This window comes from Rhinolophus ferrumequinum, chromosome 3, assembly GCF_004115265.2.
Source record: "Rhinolophus ferrumequinum isolate MPI-CBG mRhiFer1 chromosome 3, mRhiFer1_v1.p, whole genome shotgun sequence".
NCBI lineage: Eukaryota > Metazoa > Chordata > Mammalia > Chiroptera > Rhinolophidae > Rhinolophus > Rhinolophus ferrumequinum.
The window spans coordinates 42,000,193-42,012,182 of record NC_046286.1 but is presented as its reverse complement, the minus strand read 5'-3'; the positions used below and the strand labels follow the sequence as shown (position 1 = coordinate 42,012,182).

The window sequence follows — 11,990 nt, the reverse complement described above, 5'->3', positions numbered from 1 at the left end:
ACATTAAATTATAGTTATCTAAGGTATCTCCCTTCCTGGAGCAGGTCTTCTAGCTAAATTACTTTTAGGCAGTTAGGGGGAAGTTCAAAGGTTTTTCCTCAATCTTTCATTTTTTAAAAAATAACCAGCTTAAAATAATATCCTAAAGAAGTATATTTTAGGGTGGTAAACTCTGCTCATGCTCAATTGTACAGTATGATATATGCTGTGATATGATATAGTACAGCTTGTTCACTATCTTAGTGGAATGTAATTTCCAGAGGCCAAAGACTATTTTTCACTACTGTTCTTCTAGCACCTAGATAGGGGCCTGGGCTGTAGTAGGTGATAAATAAATTTTTATTGAATAAATACATACATATCATCTTGTTTAATCCTCATGACTATTCTATAAGGCAGGTACTATAATTATCCCCATTTTTCAGGTGGAGAAACTGAGGCCCAGAGAGATTAAGTTTTCCCAAGCCACAGAGCTAGAATGTGGTAGCACAAGATTCAAACAGTCAGATTCCACACTTCATAGTTGTATCGAATTGTGCCTCCCCAATAGATATACATGCTGAAGTCCTAATCCCTGGTACCTGTGGATGTGAAACTAATATAATATTCTTAAACAATGGTGCTATAGAAATATAATAAATAATTCCAAAAGAATTGAAAAAACATATCAAATAATGGCAGCAATGTTGAAAGTATGTGCAAAATTTCTCAAGCCGTATGACTCTTTTGAAGAGCAATACTTATTTGGTAAATGTCTGGAATCTGAATTCCAGAGATTTGTTTTAAATTCAGTCTTACTATTTTAGAGTTTTATTCTATATGCCATGTTATTAATTGGGACTTTGTGAACTTACACTTGTAGCTTTATAATAAAATAGATTGAGCAATGAAACAACTAGGTTGACTGAGAAGGAAAAGAGTTAGTGCATTGTAAAGGAAATCAATATACTGCATAGAATTTATAGTTAAAAATAGCTACATAAGTGAAAGACTAATAAGGTAGTATAACTTGAATACTCTGAAAGTAATATAACAACTCCTATGTGAATATCACAAAAATATAGGTATGTATATTTGACCTTCAGGCATTTAAAACATTTCATTAAGGACCTGGTGCATTGGGTTAGATTTATGCTCTATAATTCAATAGCCCATAGCCACATGCAGCTATTAAGTACTTGAAATGTGGCCAGCAGAATTGCAATACTCAATTTTAAATTTTATTTGATTTTAATTAAATATAAAACATATTCGATTTAGTTATTGGAACACTTTTAAGTATGCTTGCAACAACTTGGGTATATGAGTCCCAATTGTACCTAATTGGGTACTATGTTAACTGTAAGTTTTATAAAATATAAGTACAGAACAAGTATTTTTGATAAAAATTTGGTGTCTAAATTGAGATGTGCTATAAGTATAAAATACACATTAGATTTCAAAGACACGGTTTGATAAAAAGAAAGTAAAACATTAATGATATTTATATTGATAATATATTGACATAATATTTTAGATATATTTGGTTAAAATATATTATTAAAGTAAATTTCACCTGTTTATTTTTACTTTTAAAAGCTGTATCTACCTGGGAAAATCTAAATTATATATGTGATTCACGTTATATTTCTGTTAGATGGCATTGCTCTAAACCAGTTGTTCTCAAAATGTGGTCACTTGACCATCATAAGAAGCATCACCTGGGAACTTGCTAGAAATGCAGATTATGGACCTTTACCCAGACTTACTGAATCCGAGACTCTGGGGGTGGGGCCCTGCTTTAAAAAAGCCCTTCAACTCATTCTGATGCACACAAAAGTTTGAGAACCATTATTCTAAACCAGTGGTTTTCACCCTTGGCTGAAAATTAGAATCATCTGGGGACTTTGGGGCAAAAAATCCTGGTGCTAAAGCTACAACCTAGACCAAGTCAAGAGTGTTTTTTAAAGTTCTCCAGGTGATTCTATTAATGGAATAAAGATTGAAAACTACTGGTCCAGATCCTTGATCTTTAAATTTTGCTCTCTAGAGGGGCTGAGGCCAACTTCTGCTCCGCTTTCCGCTTCCGACAGGGCAATAGATGGCTGCCCTGCTTCCTGCCATGGTGATTTTCCTTCTTGGTTGGGGAGACACAGAAGCCTTTGCATGTATCAGAAGTTTATATATCAAATATATCTAAATGTACTAATTATGCTTGTTACATTACATGTGAACATGGCTGTGCTTTCTTGGTTTGATATTATGTATTAGGCTTTCACCAGATACACAGAAGGATGAACTTGGAATTAAGCAGGCAGAAGAAAATGTAAAAGCTTTCAAACAACAAAGGTGACAAATGATGTTTCTTTGACTAAAATTATTTTGGGAGGATTTTCTCAGGAGTTTTATCTTTATACACTGTTCTTACCACACAGCAGAAGCTACCACGCTTTATTGCACTTAGTTGCTGGAGTTCACTGGTGGCTTTAATTCCACAGGGTCATCAGTGGCGCTAATAGAAATATTTCTGTTCTCCAGTGCCATGGAGATTGTGACACTTTAGTACACCTACCGTGTTTCCCCGAAAATAAGACCTAGCTGGACAATCAGCTCTAATGTGTCTTTTGGAGCAAAAATTAATATAAGACCCGTTCTTATTTTACTGTAATATAAGACTGGGTCTTATATAATGCAATATAATATAAGACTGGGTCTTACATTAATTTTTGCTCCAAAAGATGCATTAGAGCTAATTGTCCGGCTAGGTCTTATTTTCGGGGAAACAGGGTAATGGTTGGTTCTCTTGCTGTTGAAAAGCTAAAAACATTGGCAAATCCAGCCAATATAACCTTGAAAATCTATGAAGGTCTGATGCATATTCATGTCACCAGGAAAATGCTATCAAGCAATTCATTGATAAACTCCTAACTCTAGTTGATGGACATCACTAAGAGAACTCAGGTAGAAGTACACTAGCATCATTGGAGTAGAGTATAAACCTTTTCTGGTGCCCTATCTTGAAAATTGTAACGTTTTCAGTGTTCAACTGTTTCACAAATACACATTAATGACACAGACTAAATGTTTCCTTGTGGGAAATTTATGATTTTTTTAAGTTTCTATACATGTACTGTATAATAGGATCCAGAATTTACTATATATATATATTCACACACACACACATATATATGTGTGTGTATATATATATATATATATATATATATATATATATAAAATGGTTCTAATACATAAGAATGAGGTGGTATTACATTATTCCTAATAATAGAGGTAATGCTTTTAAGTGTTAATAATATTGAATTATATAGCTTACTTAAAAATTGTGCTCTATAGAGCTCTAGAGTCCCTTAAGAGGATGGAGGTTTTGCATGAACTTTTGCTTAAAGACTAGAGTAAGACAAAGGTACATCTCTTTAAAGTATTCTGATGAAATGACTCATGTACTGTATATTCAAATACCAATAACTTATAGCTTGATTCATCAGGAATTGCTTAGAGTAAGGTATAGATTCTACTGAAAGGATACGTAACTCCAATGTATGTATCTTTGAGGACCAGAGGAATCTGCAAACAAACCTTACTCCATTAGTTTCTTCCCACATATTTATCTTCCTACAGTTTGCCACCTTTGGAAGCTTAAAACTGCTTTTCTTTTTCCTCTAATTTCTCTATAAGTTTATTGTTCTTTGTGAAAGATGCTCTATAGATTGCAGTTGTAAGCTGCTGTTTTGAATAACTTTTTTTTAAGGTTTCTCCTGTGTGATGTACATTGCATGTGTTAATAAACTCATTCTTTTGTTCATGTGTTCTTGTTAAAAGAGACCCAGCTGAAAACCTAAAATGGGTAGAGATAAAGTTTTGCTTCCCCTATATTAGCACTCATTCAATTTGTATCCTTATTTCAGTATGTAGGCAAAAAGTCAACTCTTTCCTTGGTTGGCAATTACCCTGCGGCTGGCCATCCCAGGCATTCAGTCACCTACATTTGACTCTGAACTTTGAGGGTGGGAAACCCAGGTAGATTTTCTTCTCTTTAAAATACTGAACTCTGGAATTCTCAAATTAGAATCCCAAAAGGTCAAAGTCTTTCCTTCAAAGGAAACATACCAAAAACCAGGTATATTCAGCTTTTCAACTAAAAAAAAAATTAGAAGTTATTTTACATAATGTGCTTTTTGTGTGGAGAAATACAGGATCATTTACTAAATATCACAAACCACCATTTAGCTACTTTTTTTCTATTAGATTATCCTTTTTCTCAAGAAAGTAAGACATTTGAAATGTTGTATGTGCTATTAGGTGTTTCTTGAATTTTCTGTATAACCATACCACGTTTTATTGCATTTAGCATTATTGCACCTCACAGATGTTGCTTTTTTTTTTTCTTTACAAATTGAAGATAGGACTCTCCACCAGCACAAAGATGACGGCTTGCTTTATTGCGACACTCGCTTTACTCCAGTGATCTGGAACTGAACCCGCAATATGAGTTGTATGCCTGTACTTGAAATCTCAGTGACATTAGATCAGAGTACTATAATCATATTTTAAGATAATTAGAGCTCATTGTGCACTAAACTGACTTGGGCAAGAAAAATTTGATTTTGACTGTAGGTTTACTGTTCTCACCTGTGTTAACAGAAACCTACAGTTTTCTTAGTTTGTGAATAATACCCATTCTTAACATTAAATCAGTTGTGTGCTGAGTGACTGCACAACTGCACTTCCAAGGAAAATTAAAGCAAGAATGTTTCTATGTGTTTGTTTCCTCCATGTTGTTTGTTTATTAATTTTTTTTGCAATAAAACCTAACCTTATAAATGATTTAAAAGGACTGAAAATTTTAGTGTTCTGGCTAACATTTATGTGGAAAAATAAGTTCTTCTCAGTATTCTTGAAATTGCACCTGAATATACAAGATGGCTCCCTAGCTAGGCCTTATACTGTTATTCAAAATGATTGGAACTCTTTTCATAAGAGAAATAAACATGAAAGAGAGATGTGAACCTTACCTACACTGGCAGGATTTTGTAATCCTTTTGTAATGATGCCTTGGAGGAAGAGCCCACACACTCTTCTTGGGCTGCTCCCTATATTTATATCCACTTTTCTGTATGTAGATATTGTATCACAGAAGCAGGAATAGACAGGTAATATATCTAATTTATGTAATAAGAGCTGCATTATAATAAGGTTCTGTTGTACTAACATTTTTTGTTTCATCTTCACTGTCTTTTGTTTGCTTCCCAGGCCTGTTAAAACTTTTTGTCTCAGATGAAGCACTCTAATTGTAATGTGCCTCAGTTAATTTAAGAGAGTGACTTTTGTAACGTATACTTTCTTCTCACATGTTGTAGGGTTAATTATTTATGGATTATAGAATTCACAGTGAAAAACGTTATTTAAATGCAAGGGATGTTTTTAAAAACTCTGTGATACCAATAAAATGTTTTCTAAATAAAACAACTGATTGTGGATCGGCTGAAGAAGATTCTGGATATAAGTATGGTCAAAAAACAATTACTGTAACAAATCTTTCTGATAAGAAAAATAACATAATTACAAATAAAGACATTGATTAGATATGTGTCTAGTTTGTGGATATATAAAACCAACAAATAATTAATCGCAAATACTATCTTTCATAATATTATTAGGTAGAGATGAATAGGGCAAAAACTAGGATTCTTATTTAACTGAAAAGGAAATCGAGGCATAGAAATCTTTAGTATTTGTTGTTGTGTCAGGCACTCCTTTTGGGTTTGATCTAACTGTTCCTGCATTCCTTGAAACTTCAAGTATAAATATCAAAACAGAATTTTAGCGCTGTAACATTAATTCTGACCCTGTCATTTTACCAAAGAAGGAACTGAAGCCCTTAAAGATTGAGTTACTCATTATTCAGAGACAGGTTCTTAAACATCTTGGGTTCTAGGACTTAATGAAAATTATATACAAGATATATGTGACTGTTTATTGGGCCTAACACATTTGCATTCTAACACACCTTGCCTGGCATTAAAATAAAATTCCCATGTTTAATTTACAGGGACTCATGCGATGTCGCGGCCTGCTCTCTCTTCTCTTGCCTTTCTCCCAGTTCTATTTGGGCCTTGGCTTTGTGGGTCAAGGTTGATTTCCCCCTGCCTCCTGCTCCCAGGCAAGGCTGGCACCCAGGACTGTGCGGATAGAGTGCTTTGAAATTCGCCTAACTGGAAGGGAGAGATTAAGTCTGATTCCCATCAGTCAGGGGTGGTTTTATGCAAACAACCCTTGCGTCCCCTGTGGTCCCACATCCCTGCCGCGCTCTCTGGCTGAGGGTCCACCTTTACCAGGGGGGAGGCTCCCACGAGCCGGGGCTAGGAGGGGGAACCTGGCCTTACTCCTCACGTGGGTCTCTGGGTTAAGGAGAGCACTCAGTGCACAACACTGAGACGTGTCCCACCTAGGGATGGGCTAGTCCAGTTGTGATTAGAAGCGTGGTGGTTAGATGGGGGAGCCTGCAAGTGGCGGGGGGCGACTCCCGCGGCCGCCTTCCCTCAGGAACGCGCGCGCAGCGCCTTTAGGGCCTCGCTCTTCCTCACTAGCCAGCTCGGCTGATCTCCTGACATGACTCAGCGTTTCTCACAGGCTGTCCTGCAGGAGACACCGACTTCTTGCCGGCTCCTCCCGCCGCGTCCACCCCCTCTCGCCACTCACGCCCGCCCCCGGCCCGGGGCCCTTCCCCTGGGTGGCCGCAGCCGCAGCCGCCGCCGCAGTCAGATCGGACGCCCCAGAAGCATCTGCCGCCTGTACCGCGTGTGTCCCACACTCCCTCCGGACCCCGCCACCCCACCGAGCACCCGCCATGGAGCCGGAAGCCCCCCGCCGCCGCCACACCCACCAGCGCGGCTACGCGGTGATGCGGAACCCCAGCCTCAACAAGGTAAACCGCACGCAGGCCAGCCTGGCAGCCCCGCGGCCTCTCTCGGTCGGGGTCACGTCCCTCCCGCGTGTCCCCTTCAACAGGGAGTCGCCCCTCCACCCGCTCCCTGCGACGGTGCCCGCCGATGTGCGGGCCCGGGGCCTGCAGGGCGCCCTCCGTGCCTCGGCGCTGGTGGCCTGGAGGGGGCCGCCCGTTCCAGCATGTGCCCAGGAGTGTGATGGGAGGGTGGTGCTGGTTGGTACCTCCGCACCTCGGCATCCTGTTTGGGACAAGAGAAGATGTAACTTGTTTACAGTACTTTTTGGCGTCTCCTCGCCAAAGCAAGAGAGCCAAGCTAAAAAAAGTAGTATCAGACAAAGTGTGTGCATCTAGTGTTTTGTGAAGGTAGCAGGTAAGCCGACAAGTCAGCCTTGTTATGCCACCCTCCAATAACTGGTTCTCGGTGTGGCAATTCTTGGAGGCTGTTTGGAGAGAAGTGGCCCTACTGGTCCAACCTGGCCAGAAATGTGTTCTGAGAGCCTTGGATCACATTAACAACCTGGAAGTCAAGGCCTCTTGGTTTCTGGAGTGACACGGTTAAGAGTCTGGGAATGCGTGGTGGGTGGCTTCTGCCTTGGACACTTTGCATGGCCTGGTACAAAAGCCCTGTTCTAGACATGGGACTGTGGGTAACGCCATTTCTATTTTTTGAATCTGGCCTTCTGGAAATTTATAATTTTTTTTGGATCTCTTTTTATTAAAAGGGGAATTCAGTGTACACTCTGTTCAGAGTCCCTTTTTCAGGTCCTGGTAACATTTCATTTTGCTTCACTGGTAAGGTAGTATAAACACCTAAGATTTCTCTCAAATGAAAAACACTTTAGAATTTATAATTTTCTTATCTGGATACTAAGCAGTCACACTTATTTTATAGCTGAGTTTGTCTCTCCATTGTTACTTTTGTGTATGTATGTGCTTTTGACATTTCCTTTTTATTTAGTACGTGGAAAATGTATCAGTCAGCACAGAGATCTGTTTAGTCATTTTGGTTGTCTCTTTAATAGACACACTTTTTTATTAAGAACTGAATCTCAGCTTTTTCCCCAGTCACTGTGACTGGTGATCATTAATGGCTTGAAGACTTGTGATGGCTTTTATTTATTAAATTATAGTTATTGTGAGTTCTCTTTCATTTTTGTGGTGACAGGCAACTTTTACAAATTTATGATTAGTATTTGTGTCTGTAAAACATTATGAAATTTTAAATACTTATTTTTTTCTTCAGAATGAATTTAATTGCTAGTTTGATTTTTTTTTTTCTTCCTTTTTATTATTCTGCAGGATGGGGCCTATTTTCAGTAGAACAAAGGTAAAATGTGAGGTGACAAAACAATTTGTGACTTTCATGTGAAGCTGCCTTCTGTTTATGATCAAATAATAGGTCACCATTTAAGGACCATATGAGTGGTATATAACCTGTTTGAGCTTCCTCAAGTCAGGGACAAGAGTGTCTGTTTCGAATGGGCGGATGGAAAATGCAATCCCTGAGCAAGAGTAATTACGCCGTTACTAAACAGTAAAGAATTTATGATCAAGAATTTATGATATTAAAACACTTTTGATTCCTGTTCACCAATAAGGATTAATTTCTGCTTAAAAATAATAGTATCACACAGATCCTCCACCAAAGGAAGCAAGATGTAGCATTAATATGTTAAGAACATGTTTTTCAATTTGTCATTGAACTTTATTGTTTGCAGAGTATCAAATTGGATTTGAAATCTAGTTCACCATTTTCGGGGTGATTAATGGAATAAACTTTACTCTTTTTATTCAGTTCTAAGACAGTTGTGTGATACCTCATGGAAGTAGCGATATCTTCATATGTACTATTGAAACCATAGCTGTGGGACATTCTTGATCTGTTCTGCACTGAAGACTTCTGGGCTTTTAAGTTTTCTAGTAGCCCAGGAATTTTTATTGATTTTTGTGATAATTTTGGCTCCAAAGAAACACTAGTATTTCTTATCCTCCTATAACACCCCATCCTGTCACCTGGCTGCACAAAGACTTCTTCAGCCATACTCACACAGACCTTTATCATCTTACTTTTGGGTAACTGCAGTAGTTTCACTGGTTTTATTTTCAGTATTATAGTCTGTCCTACATCTAGCTATGAAAGAAATATCTTAACCAATTAGCATTTTCTTTATGTTACTCTTCTGTTATCCAAGTATGTATAATATGTTATTTCCTATTTTGTTGAATGTAATATCAATTTGTCAATTAGGTTTACTGTCTTTTCCAAATTTATCTCATTAGTTCCCCAACTTAGCCTTCCACTTAAAATATATTCACTGAATTTCTTACTTAATACTTTGTGTAATTCCTACAATTAAAATGTCATTAGTTGATTTAATCATGGTTGCTCTAGGGAAGACCTTCCTAATTATTTTTGTCCTATTATCATGACTTAACACCTCTGTTTTTTATGTATGTGGTTTTACTGTGTATTTTACATTTTGTATTTACTGCATTGTATTTTTTCTTATTTTGATTGTCATAGGGCAGGAGTCATTATAGTACAGAATTTTGCTCAGTGAACATTAAATAAATGTTTACTTAATGAATGAATGAGCCATGTTTTTATTTCTGTTTGTCTTCCAAATAGCTTGTCAAGCAGGTTGCTCTTAAAGTGTTAGTTGGCGTATTATCCTAAGACATTTATCCTCTTTAATGTAATTTCTTAAAAGTAAATTGAAGAAATTGATGTCTAAAGCTCAGTTGACTCCCTATACCATTGATATTGTGTAATGGAATATAGTCAGAAGAGTTGGAATTTGGTTTAAACCTGACGATACCATGAAATTTTAAGTGCTTTGCCAATGACCTTTGAGAGATACTTGGTCTTGGTAAAAATCAAGGTTAACAGTCGATGTGATCTGAATTAAAAAATGAAAAATTGAAAAAAAAACTAAGAGAAATAGGATCTTTCTTTTTGGTAATAATTCCTTTTGGTAATAATTTCTTTTGGTAATAATGATTTTTACTATTTGCTTATACTCAAATATACATCATTCCAGGTGGGAGTTCATCATAGCATTTGGGGAAGTACTTCTACGTCACACTTATGAGATTTAGTCTTTCTCTATATAGCCCAAACTGTTTTGAGGTACTTGTCTTTTGAGTGATTTGTATTATATGTGCTTTTCTAATTTAATATGTAATGTTTATGATTTTTTCAAGGATACCTTCTGATTTAGGTAAGTTGTGTTGGAAATTTTTTCTCAGAAATTTTCATGTGACTACTAGTAATGCTTCATAAATCACTCTTTAAAATTATACACAAAAATAATCACATCTATTTTTTTATTTCTCAGTTTATTAGTTTGCTTTATTTCTCCATGCAGTCATACAGAACACTAGTTGATGGTTCTATCATAATTAACTTTTGCTTACATGGTTTCCATATCTTTAACATTGAGAACATGACCTACAAATAAATCTCCAGAAAATATTACTTCAATATTTTAGGCAGTTTGATCCAGTTTAAGTTAGTGATAGTGTTTTATTAAAGTCAGTTTGGTCAGCATCATTAACTGTTAAATCTAAAAAATTAGCTTCTGGGCAAGTGCTCTGGTAGGTGTGTCCTGGCATGTCAAGACCTAGTTGGATGTGTTGTAGGGAAAAGAGAGAAAGAAGTCTCATGACTATGAAGGAAAGGTACTTTAAACCTCTTCTTTTTCTTCAGTGTAAACTATACCAGAATGAAGCATTCAGAAATTGTCACCTACCACAGTTCTCTGGCGTTGCCTGAGCAATCTGAGAAACTTGATACGTTATTTAACTTAGAATCCCACTGATGTGAAGGTCATTGTCATGAAGGTGTACAGCCATATGCCTCCATTCCTGTCTATTACTTTGCTGCAGTTAAAACAATCGTAGTAGTAGTATAGGATGGTACAAAACAAAATAATGTGCTCTGATGAGGACAACGATGAGTTTGGTTTGAGAACTGTTAAGACTGGTAATACGGAGTACAGAAAATATTGAAGAGAGGAATAAGTTTGAGATTTTTCATTTTTGTGTTCTGATTTCCTTCTAACTTTGGGCAAGTATGGGAAATGTGATGTAATGGAATGAGTATTCTAAGCCTTTGTGTCTAGAAGAAATAAGTCCAAGTCCCAATTCTTCCAATTAGCAGATGTGAGATTTTCTTAACTAGCTTCAGTTATTGTCCTTGTAAAATAGAGTGAAAATTTCATTGATTTACCTTTTTTAATTTAATAAATATTTATTCAGAACCCAATATATGCTAGGTAATATTCTGGGTGCAGCGGATATAGCAATGAATAAGATTCCTTGCTGTGAGTGTACTTACATTTTCTTTATAATATGATTTCTATCTTGCGTCTTCATTCAGATATTTATAAGATTAATTGAGATGGGTCATATTAATTTTTTTTAAATTATATTTTATAAAATGGTGTTTATTACTACAACTAATTATTAATATGATAGCACTTTTACATATAGAGTCTGAGCTCATAGCTGGAACAATTATAAAGTACTTTCTTAGTGTACTTACCTCCTTTCTTGAATTTTTGATGACAGGATTGTGTAACATTTAATTTATAAATTTTATAGTTAAAAAATGTATACATATCTTTGAGAGAGACAGATTTACATTTTACTCTCAGATTCATGTAAGTGAGCTTGACTGATAACCACGTGACCTTTGCAATCTTTCATACATTTTCACAGAATGCCAGGTATGGGTTAAAGAATGTCTTTGTGAAAAAAAAAATAAAAAGAAAGCTTTTTGTTTCTCAGTACTCTGTTCAATGTGTGTAAAGGCTTGGAAGCATGAAAGAACGCGGCTTGTTAGAGGAAGGTAGAGGTATGCCTTTGGTGGTTAGGATTACTGGGATGAGAGAGTGAATTGTAAAGACATGAAATTTAAAGTTCCAGTGGTGTGAGACCAGCCTTTATTTTATTGAGTTTGATTTTGGAAATAATCAGTTACTCTGACAAAATAAATATTTGGACTATTTTCCAATGTTTTTCAAACCCAGCGTGACAAAATACT

At 36.5% G+C, this 11,990-nt stretch overlaps 1 protein-coding gene and 1 pseudogene across 1 annotated transcript in view; both read left to right on the top strand.

The window, feature by feature from the left end:
• The first annotated feature begins 2,140 nt into the window (after positions 1-2,140).
• On the top strand, positions 2,141-2,930 carry LOC117020662 (acyl-protein thioesterase 1-like; annotated as a pseudogene).
• A 3,675-nt stretch (positions 2,931-6,605) lies between these two features.
• The window catches only part of ME1 (malic enzyme 1), a 174,270-nt gene continuing 168,885 nt past the window's right edge, over positions 6,606-11,990 (top strand). The window contains exon 1 of the mRNA XM_033103410.1: positions 6,606-6,922. Within this exon, the coding sequence (XP_032959301.1) occupies positions 6,845-6,922 (78 nt within the window). The 5' untranslated portion in view covers positions 6,606-6,844. The remainder of the gene's footprint in view (positions 6,923-11,990) is intronic.